Source organism: Pteronotus mesoamericanus, unplaced genomic scaffold (genome assembly GCF_021234165.1).
Source record: "Pteronotus mesoamericanus isolate MK-2021 breed Mesoamerican mustached bat unplaced genomic scaffold, CSHL_Meso_final contig_20, whole genome shotgun sequence".
Classification (NCBI taxonomy): domain Eukaryota; kingdom Metazoa; phylum Chordata; class Mammalia; order Chiroptera; family Mormoopidae; genus Pteronotus; species Pteronotus mesoamericanus.
The window spans coordinates 14,570,728-14,594,827 of NW_026555085.1; the positions used below are offsets into that span (position 1 = coordinate 14,570,728).

At 34.1% G+C, this 24,100-nt stretch overlaps 1 protein-coding gene across 2 annotated transcripts in view; it reads right to left on the minus strand.

The window, feature by feature from the left end:
- SUPT3H (SPT3 homolog, SAGA and STAGA complex component) overlaps nt 1-24,100 on the minus strand; it is a 485,803-nt gene that overhangs the window by 459,210 nt on the left and 2,493 nt on the right. For both annotated transcript variants that reach the window (XM_054569443.1, XM_054569444.1), the window contains exon 2: nt 10,731-10,825. In XM_054569443.1, coding sequence (XP_054425418.1) covers nt 10,731-10,825 — 95 coding nt within the window. The remainder of the gene's footprint in view (nt 1-10,730; nt 10,826-24,100) is intronic.

The following is a 24,100-nucleotide window of genomic DNA, read 5'->3' on the forward strand; positions in this document are numbered from 1 at the left end:
AAAGTTAATTAAGTAAAAAAGTGTTTTTAATTTTTTTAAAAAGTAGTATTACCACCATAAAGACATACATAATGAAGTCAAAGGTTCAAGTTCACAAGACCATAAACTGCAAAAATACAGTTTACTACAAAAATAATAGAACTTCTGAGAAATAAAATAATAGTATTTCTAACAGAACTAGGGATGTAAGCTCCATGAGATTAGGAGGGTTTTTTTTTTTTTGTTTTATTCGCTGCTACATCCCCAGAGCCTAAAAGAGTGCCTAGCACATAGTAGGCACTCAACAAGCAATTGTTGAATGAATAAATGAAAAGTATTAGCATACAATAATCCTTTAGATCAAATGTGGTCTGCCAACAGATGACAGTCTAAAAACTGTTCATTTGGTAGTCACAATGAGATAAAGAGTTTGCACCAGAATGTGTATCACTATGCACACTATTTAATTCAACTTTTTTCATAGGAATACTATCTCACTGAAGGAAGCAGGAAGACCAACCACAAAGAGTTCACATACTGGCTACATTGGATGGAACTGTGTTAGACTAAATGTTGGGAGTTAAAATGAGAGGAAAAAACCAAGTTCAAAGAATAGCTTGTAAAAAATATGACTGGCTGCCAAGATATGGACAAAATTAAGTCACTATGTCTTTTAAATGAAGCTTATGAAGCAAAAATGACAAAAAATTTTAAAGATAAGCTGTTTTGTCAACTAAATGTCAGGTTCTAATCAGGAAATTTAGTCCCAGTAAGTGTCTAAATAAATGAAGTCTATACTTTAGTCTGTAATAGATGATCACAGATATTATGGCACATAAAGAAGAGACATACTAGCCCTGGCCGCATAGCTCAGTTGGTTAAAGCATCATCCCGATACACCAGAAGCAACCAATGAATGCATTAAGTGGAATCACAAATCAATAAATCAATTTCTCAGTCTCTCTCTCTCTCTCTCTCTTTCTCTCTCTCTCTCTCTCTCTGTCAAATCAATAATTTTTAAAAAGTTATGCTCTAAATTAACATTAGCACTTCAAGTATATACTTCACTCAACACTTCAAAGTGAGTTCAATATTGTGGTGGCATGTCAAATATAAAAGTGAAACAAAAAGAACTGAGTCGGGGTAGTAGTTTTACAAAATGAGAAATAAGGGAGAAATAGTCACATTAGTACTTATAGCCGAGAGGCTCTGGAAAATGAACTAATTTAACATTCAGAAGACCAGGTATATATATAGTCCTGAACCCAAAGTTAACATACTACATTCCTTAGGACAAATCACCTCAACTCTTAGCTCTTCAGTTTATTCATGAGTACCTAAAACGACTACACTAAACAATTTCTAAAGATTCTAGATTTCCCATTCAAAATAATTAATACTACCCAGAATCCTTTGTTTTTGAATGAAGGCAGATAGTTGGTCCTACAAAAATATGTTGAGGTTCTAAAATCCTATATAAAGTCACACTAATTTAAAAGGTACAGACATTTATATAGATTTGCACCAAACACCTATCTCCTATGTAAATGATTACATAATTTCATTCAATCCACACAAGAAACCTAAAGACCTCACAGCAATACAAAACAGAGAACTAATGAGAGTCACTCATTTGTATGCCTTCACCAGACCATCCTTCTTTCTAAAATCAGATACTACATATCTTACAATTTTCTAAAAGCACTAGAGTTTTCAAGTAAATCAGATACATTTTAATACAATGTTACACATAAAAACGTTTTTCATGAAGCTAAGGTCAGGAGGAAACTAAAGTTAATGCAGTAAGAGAGTAATAGGTTCTGAAGATAATAACAGTTCCAAAGTTCTTCATGGAAATACAGAATACCTGATGTGTGATATAAAAATGTTCAAAATCTTAACAAGTCAGGTGATGATCAAAATAAAGCAGTAATTTAAATTTCTAATATGGATGTAAGAGTATTAAGAAAGATTACCTAGTCCCTATTTCCTACCTCCTCCATTTTGGAGACTTCTGACCTCTTTAATTTAGCAACTCCCATGGAGATTATCCTCCTAAATTATATCACTAGCCCAGGCTCAGAAAATTTCAATACTCTCCTGCGACAGCTGCCTCCCTTCAAATACCTAAATCAGTCCAATCATCTTTCCTTTCTAGCACTACTCCCAGCAGCTGAGCATTGCTAAGAAAATGATACAACCTTGCTGTTAGAGCCCTATAAATGCTAAGCTCAGCTGAGTCCTTGATAACTCGGCAACACTAAGCCTATTACTACTGGCTTTCTCTCCCGAACTCCACTACTGCCACTACAAAATCTTGACCACTCTCCTCAAGCTTCCCTGCCTCCCATTCCTTGCCAACCCCAGCCAGCAGCCTTGCCTACTTTTTCAAAATGGTGTAAGCAACAATTAGGCACAGCTAAAAATATTACTTCAAACTTTATGACAAAAAGTTTTTTTGAGGGTGCTGAACCCAGCAACTGAACTAAAATTCCTAACACTATTTTGTTCAGAAAAGACTCAGTCCCAAACAAAGGATTTACAAATAAACTTTTACCTGCTATCTGACAATTTCAGCTATTAATAATACCAATATGCAAAAACCAGAACTAAGCAGCAAACTGGACTCTCAAAACTGATACTAAGTTTATGCACCAAAGAGCAAGTGGTTTTTCGAAGACTTGAGAAAGTGGGTTAGGCTTTCCTAGCTTATGAACTCTTATTTTAGATACAAATCTAATTACTTTGATTACTATTCTATTATTGACTGGAAGCAGCATTCAAAAAGTGGAGTTAAAATACTGACAGAGTATGGCACAATAACAGCAACAAAATTAGCAGCAGCAAAGGAGAGAGAAAACATGAAAATACTACAAAATATACATAAATTCAGAGAGCATAGCAAAGTAGGGCTATTTATCTAGGAATAAAGTCTAATACTATGCTTTATGACTCTATGTTGCCCTAGAGCATCCCTATAATACAAGTGGATTGCAACACCTGTTATCTACAATGAAATTTCAGTTAAAAAAAAAGATTATATTATACCTGGTCATTTGTTTATAGTCATAATTGTGCATAATCTACTATAGAAATGTTTTCATTAAAATGGTCATAATAAGATTCATTTGATCAGTTAGATTAGCTCATATACCTATAAAATAAATTATATTTTAAATATACTTACTCTCTGATTTATATTTGCATGGACACCCTTGTATACAATTCCATTTGTCAGAATACAGTTTAACATACCTATAAAAATGAAGCTAGTCTTTTGTTTCCAACATACCCATCATTCAAACATAAGACAATAATTGCATGATTTAAAGTTGAGGGGATAGTTTGGCTTATTTTTACATACTGCGGACACAGCACAATTCTATATTTATGCAAGAAAAACAAAATTAAAGAAAACTGAGCATTGTTCAGAGTCTCTAATCATACACTAGTTAACCAAATCACTCATTAGTCAGTATCTATCCAGTGTCGTTTCAAATAAACTTTCTAAATGTAAAACTATTTCATTAATCAACTTTAAAAGTAAAATGAGTTGCACAGATCAATGTCTGAAATCTGAGTATAGAGCAGAAAACAGAAAAAGAAAAATAAAACTGCTTAAAATTTGCACTTAGAATTTGTTTTGGAGCTTGATAAAATAATCTCTAAAAATTCATCAGGAAGAATAAAAATAGGAAAAAGAGAAGAAATATTTTAAAAAGAAAAGCTATGCAGATGACCTTGAACTATAATACCAAATATTAAAACATATTAAGAAGCTATAATAACTAAAGTAATGCAGCATTGGCAAAGGAATAGACAATTCAATGGAACAAAGCAGAAAGTGAAAAATAATAATTTATTATCTCATAAAAGCAGCATTTCAATTATGAGGGAAAAGGAAGGATTACATTATTGTGGTGGTGACACCAATGGCAAACAAATTTAAGGCAAAATTGTTTTAACTTAGAACCCTGCCTGACACTATACAACAAAATAATGGATTAAATATTAAACTGTAGAAACTAAAAGCCTGAAATATAAGAAGTACACAATGACATACAAACCTGAAGGCAGACCTTTCTGTCAAAGGTAGATGCAATAAAAAGGTTTAAGACTGACTTAGCTACATTAAGAAACCAGAAGATGGGGGCGAGGGGTTAGGAAGAATGCCAAATATGATCAACAAAGGATCAATGTCTTGAATATTTTAAAAGTCCTTAATAAACAATAGGAAAAAACAAGAACTCAGCAAAATTGTGCTACAAATATGAAAACCAACAAATTAAGAAATATAAATCTTTTCAAACTCAGTAGTCAAAGAAAAGCTGTAACACAACACAATATTTCTACCATTAAACATCAGAGATGGAAGGAGATGCTCTCATAACTGTTGGCAGAAATATGTATCAGTCCAGCTTTCCTGGAGGAAAAATTATAAAGTTACTATCAAAAAACCTTTTTTAAAAAAAATTTTCCTTTTAAAAAATATTTTTACTTATTTTTAGAAGGGAATGGAGGGAGAAAAAGAGGGAGAAAAACATCAATATGTGACTGCCTCTCCCACACCCCCTAATGGGGACCTGGCCTGCAACCCAGGCATGTGCCCTGACTGGGAATTGAACTGGTGATCCCTTGGTTCGCAGGCCAACACTCAATCCACTGAGCCGCACAAGCCAGGACCAAAAAAAAGCTTTTAGATCCCAAAATTCTTCTTCTAAGACTTCAATATAAGGTAATAGGTATCAATTCTCATCATATCTTTTTTTTAGTAATAGTGGAAAAACTGGAAATAACAATATGGTTCAATAAGAGGGGACCAATAACATAATAGATATCCACACAATAAAACAAGTTTCTAATAACACAAAATTTTTCACAATATACTAAGTGGGAATAAAAGAAAGAGGAGTACATTTTTTTTGTACAATGGCTAAAAATTTGTAAGAACTTGAAAAGATTAAGTCAGGCACATGGATACCCAGCCCAAAGTATAAGACACTCTTACAAAGGGATTACAGGTGGTTTTTATTTTCTTCTTTTTGCTTCTCTGTGTGAGGATCTTATTACCTCTCCTGACTTAACTAACTCAAATACAAGTTGCCTCAGTTTCCTTGAATAGTAAGGGCTCCCTTGTGTTTATTTAGGCTCCAGAGGTCATCAAAAAGTAACTCAACTACAAAATGCTATAAAGACTTTAAATTAAACACAAACACATGTTTTTCTTTCTCCTTCTGCCTATATAAGTGTATTTATGTATACATATGTTATATATGTCACATTACTCAATATTAGCAAGACATATATATACTGTTGGTAGGATTATCACTCACTAAAGCCTTTATGGAAGGTCATCAAAAACCTTAAAGAAATTGGTCCTAATGCTCAAAGAAGAAAAGGGGGAGGAAAAAGGAAAGGAAACAGGGAAAGGAAGGAGACAGATCTATAAATATAAAACTTCATTGTCATCATATGTGTAACACTAAAAAAATTAGAAGCAACCTAATATATAGCTTTTACATACATTTTATCACTGTCAGCAAAGAATGTGATCAAATTACTATTATAATTTGAAAATCCTCATTCTTGTTATATTTATAAACCAGTGCATATCTTAAGATATTCCAAACATGCATTTCACAGAAAGTACAAGGATAAGTTTATCCACATATTTTAGTGTAATCTAAATATAAGTAATTAAAATATGTGTGATAAATATAAGTAATTAAAATAATAGTGACAAAATATAAAAGATAAACATTTAAATATTCAACAACAGTATGATGTTTATATCCAAAATTATGAAATATTACAAATAGGGGCAACCAATACAGAGTATATGGAGTACATAATTTCTATGAAAAATACTTTGTCTTCATTACTGATATGGCCCCACTTAAAAAGATTTGGTGATTAGATTTAGGAAATTGAAATAAACACTATGATAATATGAAAATAACAACTTAATCCAAACCAAGCCTATAGTAAGAGACACAGACGGACACTACATAATGATAAAGGGAATGATCCAACAAGAGGATATAACCTTAGCAAACATTTACGCACCCAACATAGGAGCACCTAAATGTGTAAAGTAAATGTTGATGGACAGAAGGGGAGAGACTGACAGAAATACAGTTATAATAGGGAATTTCAACACCTCTTTGACTTCAATGGATAGATCTTTCGGACAGAAAATCAACAAGAAACCAGCAGCCTCAAATGACACACTAGATCAAATTTATTTAATTGGTATCTTCAGAGCATTGTACCTCAAAGCAGCAGAATATACAATCTTTTCAAGTGCACATGGAACTTTTTATAGGATAAGCCACATGTTAGGACACAAAACAAATCTCAACCAATTTAGGAGGAAAAAAAAACTTAATCCAATACTTCTTGTAAAAATTAGACCACATTACTAATCGCAGTAATTAACTGAACAATTATTTACCTTTCATATTATTACTTTATAGACCAGTCACACATAAACTGGTAAAAGTTGTTCTGTTCACTAAATTTTATAAATCAAAGTAAAAGTTTTATTGATTGAAATGTAATACAGCATAATTTGTCAAAAGCATGGACTCTGGAGTCAGACGTCCTGGATTAAGTCCAGGTTTTGCCAATTACTACAATGGCAATTTCTGGTGCGTTACTAACCTTTATATCTCAATTTTCTCATCCATTAAAGGGGAATAACCACATCTACCTCATAAGGTTGTGTGAGGATTAAAAATGGTATATGGAACTGTTCAAGAGAGTGCCTGGTACACATTATGCTCTCTACAAGCATTCACTATTATCAACGATATTATTAAAGCATCTCTGAAATTATAACAAATTAATGTTAGCATTTAGTATCTTTAAGAATTTTTCTTTCCTCCAGTTTTCTGAAAAACTTAAATGTACTGTGGAAACTCAATACTTGAAGAAATCTTGTGTCAGTTTAATAACCATTTATTACTAACTCATATATTTAAAAGAATTTCACATATACATTGACTTTAGAGAGACATATTAGGTCTCTTTAAAGTCAGATTGAGGTAAGGATAGAAATGGTAGCATATTCTTACACAACTCATAACTTCAAAGTGCTAAAAGCCAAATGATACCATTTTACATATACAACTATGCCCTAGTCGAGGGCACAATAAATGTTTGTTGCTATTTATGCCAAAAATTCCCAAGAGAAGGACCAATCTTATTGAGAAAATTACTTGTTCAGTTTTGAACATACTAAATTTGAGATGCTCATAGAATACTTCGTGGACATTCCAGGAAGCAATCAGAAGTATAGACCTGAGGTTAGGAAGCTTACCCTCAGAAGTTCATCACTTACTCCTTCTTACTACTATGGAATTCATCACATCCTACTACAAAACAATTATTTGTCTCCACAACCTTCTCTACTGTTAGACTTAAAGGCATTTAGGTCCTGTCATGTATGGGTTCAATAAATGTTGATTTTTAAAAATGCAAAACTTACAGAACTAGAACTGTAAAATTAAATTTTATTATATACAAAGGAAACTCTAATTTTAAAAAGTTATTTTTCAATCTGTGGAAGAATTCTTACAAAATATAGGTAACATATAAATAAAATCTTTTTTTTTTTTTTAATTTCATCACATGAGAATCACTAAATGTTACCAAGCAGTGAAACTCTGGCATCATCACCAGGTCTATAAACATGAGAAAGAGTAATACAAATCAAGAAATATATAAATAAGAAAGAGAGAGTCCAATGAAAACTTCTTGAAGTGCATTTAAATTAATAAAAATCCTCAAGAAGTTTGTTAAAATACCTGCACTGTGAATTGAAAAGATTTCACTTTCTCATTTACAGGCCACCTGAGTTCAGTAACTTAAAAATGAAAAGCCTCAGGACCCTTCCAGCACACATTATTCAACGAGCTGTGATAAGTAGCATGTGGCCAATGTGCTCAGTTGTAAGCACTATGTAAGGGAAAGCTGCTGTCATCCCCAACCCACTAGCATTTGTTGGACTGCTAATCCTTTCATTTAAAATCTGTAGAAGCACTTCCTAAAGAATGCTTCACTGGCAGTATTTACCACTCAAACTTAAAATATAGTCAATTCTATCAAGGCTCTACTAGCAGAACAGATCGGCTGCCAGTTTTACATTTAATAGCCAATCATGACAATTTCATTTGTGCTTGACAACTAGATACTTGAACTATTCCCTGAAAATGACACTACAATGTTGTTACTTGTTTAGAGTGAAAATAGAAAAGAGAAAAGCAGGAAAGACAGCAGCAGTAGAGGATTAAAAGGACAGCAATACCATACAGTCTTAGAACTGTGAAACTGCAGGGGGGGGGGGGGCGGGAAGGAAGGGATTCACAGAAGGAAATTTCTACACAGAATAACACAGGGACTTAAAACCTACACTTTCTCATTTGAAATCACAATTAGCAAGGATCAAATGTCTATTGATTCTAATTTTATATAAAAAAAGCCTGAAACCCTTATACAATATAAGATATTGGTAAACTAAAAAGTATTCCTCCCATTTTGGCCCTACTTTTTTCCTCCGTGAAGCAATTCATAAAGGGAAAAAAATAACTTCGGACTATAAATGATGAATGTAACTATGAGGAGTGGCCTCTCTATGAGGTCTGAAATAGAAGGAAAATGTATATTTCTTCCAAAACTGTAGCCAACAATAACTTTTTCATTCTGAATCCAGCTTAAGCACATTAGTTGGGAAGATGTTTGCAAAAGCATTTAATAAGAAGTGCTGAATTTAGATTTTATTTTATTTTTTTTCTCAGTTTTCTCAAGTGGCAGTCTATCAAATGCACTAAGTAGAACCTCTCCTAAGTATAAATGACAAAAGAAAACAGCTTTCTTCTTATAGAGACCTATTTCTAGAGATCAGGAGGCATCAAACTTTTTCTGTAACGGGCTATACAGTAAACACTTCCAGCTTTACAGCCCATGTGATTTCTGTCACAAATACTCAACTCCAACATGTAGCATAAAAGCAGAGATAGATAATTGATAAATGAATAAAACCTTATTTTCAGAAACAGGCAGCCAGTCTATGGGCCCACGGCCATATTTTGCTGACTGCTGTTGTAGAGCATACTTTTTACCTAACAACAAATATACTGTTTTAATAAATACAACCAAATTTAAAATATGTCTGGGATTTGCATCAAAAGACTGAACTAAGAAAAAGTGGAGAGCGGGGCGTAAAGGTTAACTAAGACTGGCAAAACAGTCATTATTAAAGCCAGATAATAGATGCATTAGGTTCATTAAACTGTTCTCTATAATATATATTATATGTAATATGTTTCAAAACACAAAGTAAATCAGTAAACTGACTCCACAGGAAAATGAATTTCCTCACTTTACTATAAACCTTCTAAAACACATATAATGTTTTTAAACATAATTAACACAATACAATAGAAAAGATTCCCAACATAAAGCTACTAAACTATAATAAAAAACTTAAAAACTTAAATAAACTGTATATACTAAAAGTATACACAAGCATAAACCCTTAAAATTTTTCCACAATTTAAAACACAGTCTCACCACATACAATTCCTAAATTAATGCATTTATTTTATTCTTATCTAACAAAATGTGTTTCCAATTTTTGTTTTAGAATAAAATTACTTTATAGGGCATATATTATGTTAACATATAATACATTTACTTTTCAAACAAATTAAATAATTTTTTTCCCCAGTTTTCAACTCTAGGCAATATCTATTCATAGATAACAATCCACATAAACAAACACTGTTCAGTTTTCAATAATTAAGAGTGTAAAGGGAGCCTGAGACCAAAAAATTTGAGAACCTATGATCTAAATGTCCTCAATGTTGTTTAAAGTATGTTCACCAAGCAAATATTAGATATATACTCAAACACATTATTTTCTTAGAACAATAAATATCACACAGTGGAATCAATCCACTCTGAAGACTATCAATACACACCAACAAAAGGAAGACACTTAGACCTTCAAAAGAAATTCTTTTAAATCGCCAGATATGTCAGGAATAGGAAAAGAAGAGCTCTAGTGTGTTGTCCCTTTATGTACATAATTATCTCCTGAATCAATAATAAAGAAAAACTAGTATGTGCCAGCAGACATTTCTAATAAATATGCTATCTCCCATTAAATCAAGGTTATACAGTCAACACAAGAAGCCAGAAATCAAGCTGAAAAGGGCCTTAAAAAAAAATCTTAATGACTGTGCAACTTTTCAAGAACTGAATAAATGTGTTTTTAAATGTTTTAAGTTATTTCTCAATGTTCTAAAATACAGTGATTTCAAATATTACCAAAACTAAAAACTAACTCACATTAGGCTAACCGAATTTCTGTGACATTTGAGAAAAAGAACTCTGTGAAAACATTTCAACTATCTCAGAATGTAATCTACAACAAAATTTTCTAAATCTAAATCCAAAATAGTAATAAACAGTTCATAACACAGATAATATCTAGGGCAAAAACATTTACGTAATTATTCATTCTTTTATAAAGATAAACCAATACTCACTTTTGTAATACAGTCCCACTGTAGCATTTTTAACTAATGTTGTCCCTTGTCTGCTGTTATCAATTTCATTTTTATTTAAGTACAAGTTTCCCAGTTAAGTTTTATAAATTTTTATTGTCTATTAAATTTGTTATTTCTATTGTCTTTATCAACATGAATAAACTGAACGTATTAAGAAAGATGCAGAGACATACTTACATCATGCTCTGCAATTCTGAGGCAAAGCTTGTAGACTTCCCTGTACTTCTTCCACTACTTGAAGTGGACATTGGGCTGGCTGCAGTATTATTCATCTAAATAGAAAAGAAAAATAACAAAAAATGTACTTAAATAAAAATAAATGCAAGAAAATAAAATAATAAATTACTTCAAAAAGGAAAATTTTAAATTTCTAACTATATTTAAATCTAATTTGTTTATACTTAATGTTCTTTATTAAAATGAAATATTAAAGGGGGAAAAACCTTAGTCACATGATATCAAAAAATTACACACTTCAGTGATAAAACATTCTGATACACATTTTGAAGTAATGGAAGAAAAATATTCATAAAATATTCTAATAGAGTTCAGTGGTTTTCAAAATGTGTTCCAAGGAGCCCAAAGATTAGCTCCTAGTGGCCCCCAAGCTTATAAGTATATACATAGTCAATTCCATCCAGAACACCAGAACTCTGATTTTATACATAGTGAGATTCATTTAAAGAAAGAGTTGCATAATCCTAAAATACAAAATTAGAAAACCACAGCACAATCCAATTCCTAAAGGAACCAAAGCCTAAAATACAAATAGTACACAGTCAATCAGTAGATCAGAAGTAAGCACTGTTATACTTTATAATCTTATGGTAATATAATTAGTTTTAAATTGTGACTTTTTTCTTTTTTTCAATATATTTTACTGATTGTTATTACAGTCGTCCCAACTTTTCCCCTCTTTGTCACCCTCTGCCCAGCACACCCTTTCCCTCCAGCAACTCTCTGTCTTAGTTCACGCCCATGGGTCGTGCATATAAGTTCTTTGACTTCTCCATTTCCTATACTATTCTTAACCTCTCCCTGTCTATTTTGTACCTACCAAATATGCTTTTTAATCCCTGCATCTTTTCCCCCCATTCTTCCCCTTCCCCCCCCCCCCCCAGCTGATAACCCTCCAAATGATCTTCATACCTCTGATTCTGTTCCTGTTCTGGTTGTTTAGTTTGTTTTGGGTTTTGTTTGGTTTTTTTTAGATTTAGTTGTTGAGAGGTCTGAATTTGTTGCCTTTTTAATGCTCATAGTTTCTCTCTTCTTTTTCTTAAATAAGTCCATTTAACATTTCATGTAATAATGATTTGGTGATGATGAACTCCTTTAATTTTACATTATCTGGGAAGCACTTTATCTGCCCTTCCATTCTAAATAAATGCGATGGTTAGAATAACCTTGGTTGTAGCTGCTTGCTTTTCATCACTCTGAATTCTTCTTGTCAGTCCCGTCTTGCCTGCAAAGTTTCCTTTGAGAAATTAGCTGATAGTCTTATGAATATTCCTTTGTAGGTAACTCTCTGCTATTCTCTTGCTGCTTTTAAGATTCTCTCTTTATCTTTTACTTTTGGCATTTTAATTAATGATGTCTCTTGGTGTGGCCCTCTTTGGGTCCACCTTGTTTGGGACTCTCTGCGCTTCCTGGATTTGTACGTCTATTTCCTTCACCAAATTAGGGAAGATTTCTTTCACTGTTTTTTCAAAAAAGTTTTCAATTTCTTGCTTTCCTCGTCTCCTTCTGGCATCCCTATGATTAGGATGTTGGCACATTTGGAGATACCCCAGAGTCTTATACTACCCTCATTTTTTTGAATTCTTGTTTTTCTATTCTGGTCGAATGTTTATTTCTTCCTTATGTTCCAAATCGTTGACTTGAGCTCTGGCTTCCTTCTCTTCACTGTTGGTTCCCTGTAGATTTTTATTTCACTCAGTATAGTCTTCATTTCTTCCTTTATATTGTTGCTGTGCTCAATGAGTTCTTTGAGCATCCTGATCACTAGTGTTTTGAACTCGGCATTTGACAGGTTGGCTGTCTATGTTTCATTTAGCTCTTTTTCTGTGGTTTTGTTCCGTTCTTTAGTTTGGGTCATATTTATTTGCCTCCTCAATCTGGCAGCCTCCCTGTGTTTGTTTCTGTGTATTGGTAGAGCTGTTCTCACTCCCTGTAAATGGCACCTGTAAACTGTGCGGAGCAGAGCCTTAGGTAATCACCAAGGTGGGGCAACACACTTCGCTGCTTTGTGGCCCCAGGTATGGGGAGGGCTCAGAGAGGGGACTGTGCCGCTGCCTGTTTTCTGGGATTTGCCCAGCACTAGCCCCATATCCAGGCACTTCCCCCTCTCCCAGTATGTTATTGACACCCTACCAGCTGTTTCCCTGGTGTTGAATCCCAGAGTGCATGGGTCTACATACATTTTAAGACTGTATGGGCCCTGTAAGTGAAGTTTCCTGAAAATCCAGCAGTGTCTTCTGCTGCCAACTCCCATTGGTTTTTACCTTCCCAACACTGGAACCCTGGGCTGTGGGGTCTGGCCTGGGACTGGGATCACTTGCTCCCAAGATATCCCTCCCGATTTTTATCCACCACACATGAATGTGAGACCACCTGTGCATGTTTTGCCTCTGCCACCACCTCTCCACACCACACTGTGTCTCCACTCCATCTGTATGACTGTGGCTTCTTTAAATCCTTGTTTGTCAGACTTCCATACAGTTCGATTTTTTAATAGTTCTGGGTGTTATTTGTTTTGAGATTTAGCTGTAATTCTTTTATTCTTTTTGTGGTTGTACGAGGAGGTGAAGTGTGTCTACCTACGCCCCCATCTTCTAAACTGTGTGACATTTTTCCCAGTAAAATTAAGCTGAGGCATAATGGGAGAATCAAATGCCAATCTTAATCTATCCCATTTTATTTAATGCATGTGGCAGTCCCATAAACAAGAATTTGTAAAAATAACATTACAATAATGAAAGTAGATAAAAACCACAATTATTACACAGTTAAGTGCTCAGTAAATGTTAGCTATTAATTCATGGTCATGTAAACCTTGCAATATTATAACTCTAAACTAAAAATACTTTGCGGATTCTAAAAAAAGAATTAAATTTAGAACAAATAATAAAATAAAGCAGTACTAACAACTTTAAGAAAGTAAAGTAGGAAGAGTCCGGAGACAGACTGCCTAGACTTGAATCCCAGCTCAGCTACTATACTAGCTACTTTGGGCCAATTGCTTAATTTCTCTGTGCTTCATCTTCCTCATCTGTAAAATGGGAATGGTGATTTCACTCTCTCAGGGTTGTTGTCAGGATTAAATGAACTAATATGTACAGAACAGTTCTAAGCACACAATGTTAACTATTATTATAAACAGAAAGCTCTTAAAGTATTATCTTTCTTGATTTGCCAAAAGTTTTTATATGACAAATTTAGATTACCCTCATTTCAAAATCACAAAAATTTAAGAAATTTGAATATTTTCACTAAAAAACTTTGATGCAATTCAGCAAATATTAAGTATAATAGTTTCCTTATAAAATAAATTCTGTTTTCACTACTGATATCACTACTGTTACTGGTCCCCCCGTCTCAAAAATCTCAGTCATTATCTTGACTCCGTCTTCAGCACCCTATAACCTATGGAAAGCCAAATGAATTCTACTTTGTTTATGTTCTTACATCTTTCCCATCTTCTCCCTTTTGCTACCCTATGGGTCTCTATGAGCTCTATTTATAGCTTCGTTCTCTCCATCTCGGTTCATTCTCCACATTGCTGCCAAATCTCTCTTGTAATACACCCTCTAATCTGACCACTCTATGGGCCATGCTGGCTAAAAATGACAAAGGAAACCTGAATAAGGATCATTCACCAGAGCTGGGATGGAAGGGCAGGGCCCCAAGCAAGGCTGCTGAAAAAAAAACAACAAAAAACAAAAAACAAAACACCCTACCTCAAACCACCACCTAGATAGGCCAAATTAAAACTTTTGAGAAGGCAACAGGACAGAGATCTAAGACAAAAGCACACCAGCTTGGTAGCTAGATGGGAAGTATCTCAATATCCTTCTGTGGCAGGACCAGTTTAGTCACCTGCCAGCGTAAGACCGGGGCTACTGAAGGCCCTAAGGGTGAGGCCAAAACCACCACATAGAGAATGCAAGAGAAGAGAAAAAGAGGGAAAGAAGTTTTACTCAAACTGAGCCTGAAAACCAAAATTCTAAAACTCATAAAGAAGCTAATGCTATGACAGACCATCACGGTCTGTCAAAAAAAACAAATTTATTTAAGCGTTAATTTTTTTTCAAAAAGCCTTTTGGAATAAGTATTTTCTACAAAAAACATATAGAAAAGTAGGATCCCCACTTGAAATTCAGTTTAAAAAAATACCACATCACCAATCCAAGATTGGGGGAATATAGACAGGAAACCAAGAACTTCCAGAATCAGGACGAAGCACTAAAAAAGAAACTTGACTCTCTCAAGGACCTTAAAAAATGTTTCCCTTAGTGTTCCAACAGAAGATTGACAGAGAGATATGATATCCTGAAGAAAATGTTAAACCCTAAGATTTTGTATTAACCCCAGCTTCCAAAAACAGTTATGATTTAGTTCACTCCTGTCAGATTTGAAGACATGCGATTCTGCGGGATTATCCTGCGGCCAAATGTCCTGAGACATTGTTGAAGCAATCTGTCCCTTTTTCATTTTGCAAACCCAGTCACACTGCTCTAACACTCTCTAAAGAGGAGACAATTCACAAGTAAATTCATATGAAAACCACAGCTTTCTTCAGTTGTCCTCCAACTGCAAATGTTTCGCATCAAGAGTATTTATTGGTAAGAGGTAAAAGGTCCCAATCCTAGTTTATTATAACCATGATCATCCCTTCACAGTCAAGTTATTTAATTTTTAAATCAAACAGGTGAATAACATTTTTCTTGACATGATGAGTTGATAGCTCATTAGAATCTTTAAAATAATTATTTCCTGTACCCATTTTGTTTGATAATTTAGATAATTAACTTCTTTCGACATTAACTTCTTTACACATCAAAGTTCTATCACTCCAGTGCTTTATTTCCTTTCTCCCAGACATTAAAAAAAAAAAAAAAAAAAAAGTCGGTTAAAAGCAGAAGCACTCAAGTCAATTTTCTCTAATAAATACAGTTAACATGGAACTGAAAACCTACTGTAATCTTCTCAATGGGTTAATGTCCTACAGTTGTTTTAGCTTTCAATTGAAATGCAGCTGTTTGCCATATTTTACAAAATGAATTCAGATGTGCAGATGGAGATCTAGATTATTTCAACATGCCACAGTTTATATGTGAACCCAAGGAATAAGTTCATCTCTGATTAACACATATTTAAACCTGATCATTAAGCCAATAGCTAATACTAGGTCACACCTGTAAAATTCTGTTCCAGCATAGAAAAACTGACATATTTTCATTTAACATAATGAGATTTAAGAATATACTCCTTTCCTCAGAAAATACTGCAAAAATATAATTTTTTTAACTTACGATAAATCACAAATGTAAATTAAATGAAAATGCAATGAACATGTTACTGGGTTTCTATTTATAGTTCTTATTTTTGGTGACTAAATGGCAAACACCTCAGAGTTGAAAAATGTATTACTAGTTACAGCAGCCTCAAAACATCAAAATCTGAATTGTGAGGCTCTAACTGGGTAGCTCAGTTAATTAAAGCATCATCCCAATACACCAAGGTTGCAGGTTCAATCCCTGATCAGGCAAGGCACATAGAAGAATCAACCAATGAGTGCACAAATAGGCAGGAAAACAAATCACTGTTTCTCCTCTCTCTCTCTCTCTCTCTCTCTCTCTCTCTCTCTCTCTCTGTAGAATCAATAAATTTTTAAAAGACAGTGGAATTTTTTATCATTTCTACTATATCACTGCTGAGAAAAATTAATTCAGCAGACCTACATACTGATTCTGAGCATCTGAGACTCAATTCCAATCACTCATAACCTGTACATTTCACATAATATAAATAGAAAACTATTACACTCAGAACATTTTCATTTTCATAGAACTCCAAAGGCAGGAAGCAATTATGGTTAGGCCGACATTATTATGCACTGCATTTTAGTTCTGTATTAAAAAAAAAAAAAAAAACCCTCAAGTTACATTATGATCTAAATTTCTCCTGCTGTTAAAAAAAAAAAAAAAATCACTGAGAACGCAAAAAAAAAATTAAAATGTACAAATTTAAAAACTTCTATACCTTGTGCTTGGGATAACACTATGATAATTCCAATATATTTATATATGCCCCATTTCAAGTGAACTTGGAAGGTATAAAACTCAAGTGTCCATTCAATTATCTGCTAAAAGTGACAGTGACATGAATAACCCTATGCATAATCCAAAGAACAGATGATTCATAACTGTTTTGAAAATAACAGCAATTTTTCTGAAACAGCTTCTAACTGTATTTTTGTAACTAACTAAAAAATATTTACCATACAAAAAAAGAGTTCAGACCCTGAAATTAGATGCATCTATCATAGCACTTCTTACTCTGCAGCGTAACTATTACCTCATCTTCAAACTGTCCACTGCTTAAAAACAGTGACACTGTTTTATCTGTAATTTCGATACCTAATATAACTGTCTGACATGGCTGTTGTTCAGTAAATGGTAGATAAATGAAAAAATGACTGAATGGTATAACTAAGAATAAAAGGATAAGCAAAACATACCCCTGCCATTTAGCAGCTTATAGCCTACTCAAGTTAACAGACATACCCAATGGAACGAGCTTAGAGATAATGCAAAAAATACTATCAGAGAAGAGGAGGAACATCAGACCCAGTCAATTATGGGATAATTATACCAAGATTTTAACACTTGCTACAATTTGAAAATAAATCAAATTTAACTTTAGTTAAAAAAAACAGATAAGTGAATAGCAAATTCAAACTACCCCGATCTCATTAGTAAAAGTACTTTGAAAATTATGAAGCACCATAAACAGTAATATAGGATCTAAGGAAATACTCTGCCTTACCATTCACTGAACAATTATACTTCCTACAATCTACCAACACAGGAATAAGTACTTCTTAACACAAATCAGTCTAATTAATATGGGAAGAAGCAATAAATAGTCATAAGAAACATCTAATGATCAAAATAACAAGTTATTAGGAATGCTCTAATTAGAGGACCATAATTTTATTTATTTAATCTTTATGTATTTTTTCCTATCACCATTTAGTCCCCTTATACCCTCCTCCCCGCAGCAATCACCACACTGTTGTCCATGTCCATGGGCCCTTATTCCTTTTTGCTGAACCCCTCCACCCCCTAACAGCCTCCCCAATAGCTGTCATCCGCTCTCCATCTATCAGACTGTCTCTGTTTTGCTTGTTAGTTCAGTTTGCGAACCATGATTCTAATACAATTAATTACCAAAGACATCAGAGACAGAAAAACTCAACTCTTCTCTGATGCCTTATAGTTAACCACCTGTTAACTATAAAATTCCCAACACAGAGCTAGACATAAAAACTGTGTTTACATATCCTAGTTGGCTATATGAGCAATTATTTTTTAAACCTACAGATATAGGATCCCAGAGACAGTCTGCTCAGACACACAGGAAGTTATATTTTCCTTCGTTAGCCTCGTATTAATGTAGGTTTATATTCTATATACTTTCATACCCAGTACTGGTATATTTTCCCCATCACACCTGCTTCCATGTCCAGTTAGTCCTGTAAGAGCAACACTGATCTTCAGTCACATAAGGTCAAAAACTCCAAGACATGTTAGATTGTCCAGCACCTTCCCTGGCTATATCCAGGAACTCCGGGCCTGACATTTTTTTTTTCCTTATAAAAAAATTTTAAATCAATCCCTTCCTTTGTAATTTCACCTTAATACCTTTACTGGGTTATCTTTTAAACCCATTTCCTATCTTTCTAATTAATTCTGCATACTACCTCCAGAGTACTCATTCTATATATTTGTTACTCCTCCACTCAGAGGCCTCCAATGCCTCCCCTTTGCCTGGAAGGCAAGTCTCACTGGATCTCTCCAGCTTCCTTTCCTATAGCAGTCTAATCAAACATTCATTATCTCCTGAATCATCACAGGTTCTTTTGAACCATTATAGTTCTTCCTGTCTGCAACACCTTGTTATCTCTTTACCTATCCAAATCCAAGTGGAATTTGGATTGGAAAAGCATGACCTAAACTCAGTAACACCGAGACCTTCCCAGAGGCACGACCATCAGAAATTCTTTTTCTGACATCTAATTGCTTTAGTGTCCAATTCTTTGGTTTAAATTAAATATTTTAATACATACTAATTATTTTAGTTTATTAATAAACCTCTGCCCCATAATCTCTCCAAGTACTGGCAGATGACTGTACCTCCTACTTCACAGAGAAATAGTAAGCCTTTATTCAGCAACTCCCTCTGTTCTTCTCTACTTAACATCTTCTCTTGATTCCCTCCTCTTACAATAAAGGCATCCCTATATTTAAAGCCAATGCACCACCTGTGCTTTGGCTTATTCATTTGTAACTATTTACTCAGTACCTACTATAGGCCAAACACTCTTGTAAGAGCTGGTGACTAAACTAGACAAAAAAGAAACACAATAGAGGAGAAAAGCACTAAATATAATTTGAGGTCATGACAAATGCTATGAAAACTAATTAAACATGTTGATTTCAACCAGGAGGTGACATTTAATATAAGATCTGAACAAAGCCAAAAGTGACTTGTAATGTTTTAGGTTTTAAGAAGATAACTCCAGTTGCTGTGAGAATACACTATAAGGAAGCAAGGATGCAGGCAAGGAGAACAGTTAGAAAGTTATTGCAGTTGTACAGACAAGAGGTAACAGTGGCCTGAATTAGTAAAACAAATAAAAATGGTGAGAAGTAGTCAGATTTCTGGAATATGTTTTGAAGGCAGAGCTGACTTGCTGATGGATTATACACGAGGTATGAGAGAAAAGAAGACAAGGATGACCCTGAAGTTTGGGACCTGAGCAATTGATTGAATGGTGGTACCATTTACTGAGATCAGGAAGACTGGAGAGGAGAAAAAAATTTTCAGTTTGGGCCATGCTAAGTTTGAGACAAGTATTGGACATTCAAGTAGAGATGAAATCCTGCAGAAGTTTTGTGACAGATGTTGTAAGGCCGAACAGTGAAATAATGGTCATGGTCATAGGGTTTTTGTTAAGAAGGATAATTAATCAATATAGAAGAACCTAGTAATAAGGATCAACTAATCAATTTCAATTTCTCCATCTGTCAAGAATTTGTGCCTGTCTCAGAAGGATGTTATAGAGACAGTGGCTAACACATAATGGACTCTCAAAAAATATATCTGAATTGAAAAGAATACCTACCACCTGTTAACTATAAAACTCCCAATACACAGACATAAAAACTGCATTTACATATCCTAGTTGGCTACATGAGCAAATATTTTTTTAAACCTACAGATACAGGATCCAGAGAGAGTCTGCACAGAGACACAGGAAGTTATATTTTTCTTCTTTAGTCTCATATTTATGTAGGTTTATATTCCATATACTTTCATATCCAGTACTCTCTTATGAAAACAGAGTTTAAAAAATTTTTATTCATTGCAAAATAGTTCTTAAAGCACACTGCAAATGTGCCTACCAGATAGAGCATCCTAAAAAAAGGTAATATACAAACCCAGACAAAATGACAAGCTCACTTTTCCAATATTGAAATACTGCTATTTTTACATAAAATATTACACAACTGAATGACTTAATGGCTAACTTTCCAGATATGTGCAAAATTTTGGAATCGATTATACTTCTAGTAGTAAAAGGTAAGTGTATTCAACAAGGAAAATTAAACATCGAAATTTTCTTCAAATCTAGAGTCACATTTTAGAAATATTAAACCTTATACAAAGTCTATATTAAATATAAACAACTCAATAAAATATCTGATGTGTTTAAAAACATAGTTCATGTGACTAAATTTAAAAAAAAAGAGATTTATTTAATCCCATGTAGGCATGTAAAAAAAAATAGATGAAATCTGTATAAGCATTTCGGAGTTTATAGAGGGTCCTTCACCTCATTAGCTCACATTTCTTCTCAATCATCCTACCAACCAAGTATTTCTCCCCTACCAATGAGAAAGCTAAAAGGAAAAATATTGGGTGAAGGCCAAAAGTCTAACAAAAAAAAAAAAAAAAAAGGCTTTGATTTGGGTAGCTGATAACTTGAAATATTCAGCCCATGTACAAATATTTTAACAAAAAATTCACCAATCTTTTCCCATTTTAGTGCCTCTCTCCTTTAACACACTAAATGTGATATTACTGAGAAGTTGTACACATGGTAGTCAGGGGACTTATCATCTTAGAGGCTGATGACTTTAAAAGCAAGTTCAGAAATTCCTTCCTTAAAAGTAAATCTTAGGCAGATAGATAAACAGCTATAACAGACAAAAGCATAACCATGCAAATTGGCGGGAGGGGGACCAAAGACATCTGAAGTTCAGAACTACAGTTTGAAAAATCACTAATTTCATCCAAATCCCTCATTTTTCAGGTGAGGAAACTGAAGTCCAGAGGGGTTTCTTGAACTGCCCAAGGACACATCACTATTTAGTGATACAGCTGGGACTAAAACGGAGGTCCCCTGACTCCTGGTCCAGAGTTCTTTCTACTATCCCACAAGGAACATACAAATAAAAGTTGATCATAATTAACTCACAAGACCTCCACAATGTGTTTGTGATAGTGAACTTTGTTGTGAAGTACCTGCCTATGCCGACACACAGTTCAGCAGTAAAGAGCTGGGCTCTGGAATTCAAATACAGGTTCTAACACTTACCACGTGACCTTGGGCAAGTCACATCACCTCCCTGCCTCAGTTCCCTCATCTTTAAAGTAGAAATTAAAAATACTCTTCTCATAGGTTACATGAAATACTGTTTATAAAGCACTTAGGACTGTGCCTGGTATATGAAAAGCTCTCAGTTAATAATGATGATGATGGTTATGATGAAGCAGAAGAATCATCATCTAATCAAGAGTATAGCTTCATGTATATTCTTAATGAAAGAATGGTATGATTAGTAGTAATGTTTTTTTATTCCCACCCAAGGACATGCTCATTGATTTTAGAGTGAGAAAAAGGGGAAGAGAGAGAATCAGTGGGAGGGAAGGAGGGAAGAAGAGGAGAAGCGGGGCGGGCGGCACGGGACACACGACATCTGTTGATTGCTTCCTGTACATGCCCAACCAGGGACCAAAGCACCGCAATCTAGGTATGTGCCCTGACTAGGAATCAAACCCAAGACACTTCAGTCCACAGGAAGACACTCTAACCAACTGAGATACATCAGTCAGGGCAGTAGTAGTCTTTTAAAGATTCAAAACCAAATATGAAAAAGTGAACTACACAGAATTCAGTCATAAAACTTCTATAGCATTTTAAATAGCAAAAGTACACGTCAAGATTTTAAAATAATTTATAAAGTACGTTCACATATTATTTCAACTTACTGACCTATTAATTCAGCAAACACAGCATTGTTTTCAACTACTACATATTATATGCCAGATAGCATGCAATTTACATATTCATTACCTTATTTAACGTTCAATAACCATTAACTACCAACTAGATGTTATTAGAAGCAGTAGTATAATGCAAAAAAAAAAAAAACAAACCTGACCATCAGTTCGAGAAAGAGCCTCATCAGTGCCACCTCTTAGATGAGAAATGACATATTTGAATAAATAAATGAGATGCAGCATTTAGCACAACGGATGGAACACATCAAGTGCCCATGAAAATGACGGTTTTCTCTTAGCAGTTGTATGGAGTTGTTTTGTATAGAGAATATGTTGTAACTAGATCAATAAAGCACCACTACTGTGACTTAACAGTATTATTTGTTAAGGAAAACATTTTGGGTAATGGTGTCTATTATATATGCTGTTTCATAAATTAAAATATACAACCAATTTTGCAGATTTAGGGTCAGTCTTTACTGGAGGTAGTAGGTAGATAAGTTGAAACAAAACCAATTAAATATAAAATATCTGTAAAACATGACAATTTATGTAATTCTCATTTGAAGCCTCCAACTACCCTGTGAGGAGGTGGAATGACGTTAGGTACTAGTTCCCCTTTACTGATGAGGAAACTGGGACTCGGAAAAGAAAGCAACTGAAATCGCAGAGAGAACATAGCAGAAAAGGACTAAACTAGGTTTTCAGAATTAGTATTAAGTGCTCTTTGCACCCATCTACAATGCATCTCAGAACATTAATATTTCTTCTACATCCATTATTTAATAACTTGAAGACTAGAGCAAGTGACACTTACTGAATACTTTTGTGCTTCGCTGCACCCAATACTCCCCATGAGTGACCTCATTTAACCATCAGAAAAGTGAGGACTCAAACTAAGTGCATCTCTCAATAAAATATTTTCTTCACTATAGTATAAATTCAATTAGTATAATAATGCATTTGGGTGAATTTCTTTTCCTTTACTATTTAAGTGAACAATAAGCCAAATCTTTAACATTCTAATACATAATAAGCAGATTTCCAATTGATTTCACTATTCAACCTAACCATAAAATAAAACGGGCATTGTTTCTTTTTTGGTTTTCTTTTTAAGATTTTATTTATTTTTAGAGAGAGGGGAAGGGAGGGAGAAAGAAAGGGAGAGAAACATCAATGTGTGGTTGCCTCTAATGCGCCCCCTCCTGGGAACCTAGCCTATAACCCCGGCATGTGCCCTGATTGGGAATTGAACCAGCAACAGTGCTCACAGTCCAGTGCTCAGTCCACTCAGCCACACCAGCCATGGCAAAACAGGCATTATTTCAAGAAGAATATTCAATCTGATTTGACTGAATGGCCTAATTCTTTGCAGTCTCCCATACCAAAAATCATTTCTTTTGAGAAAACCAAAAATTAGGATGTCAAATATTTGTTTCCAATTATAAGGAGAAAAGCAAAATTTTTAAATTACCAGTGGCTTAAAGAACAAGTCACTTGCTGGTGTTAATCCAGGTATCTCATCTATTAAGCTCAAAGGCAATAGCTTTGCCATTACTTAAAAACAAGTACATTTCTAGGAATGCAGTATGGTTAATCCTCCTAAAATTACATATTACAAATTTCAACAAACCTAAAAGTAGGGTGACCATATTATTATGTGGTTCCAACTGGGACATTTTTGACAGTGAACAGGGCTCTATTAATATACTGAGAAAAACAGACTGTCCCAGAAAAAGTGGGGGATAAGTCACCCTACATAAGAGCAACCATTTTGATTTGTATGTAATGGCTTATTCTCTGCATATGCCTAATTCATGAGCTTTAAGTTTTGTTTCAGATCTAATGATTTTCTTCAGCCTTGAAACCAAGGTAACCATTTTACAGACATCAAGCCAGAGTTAGGGATGCTATCTACAAGGTTGTTTTTTAAGTTTTACTTTCAAACTTAACTTTATAAATATTTGCTTGAAAAA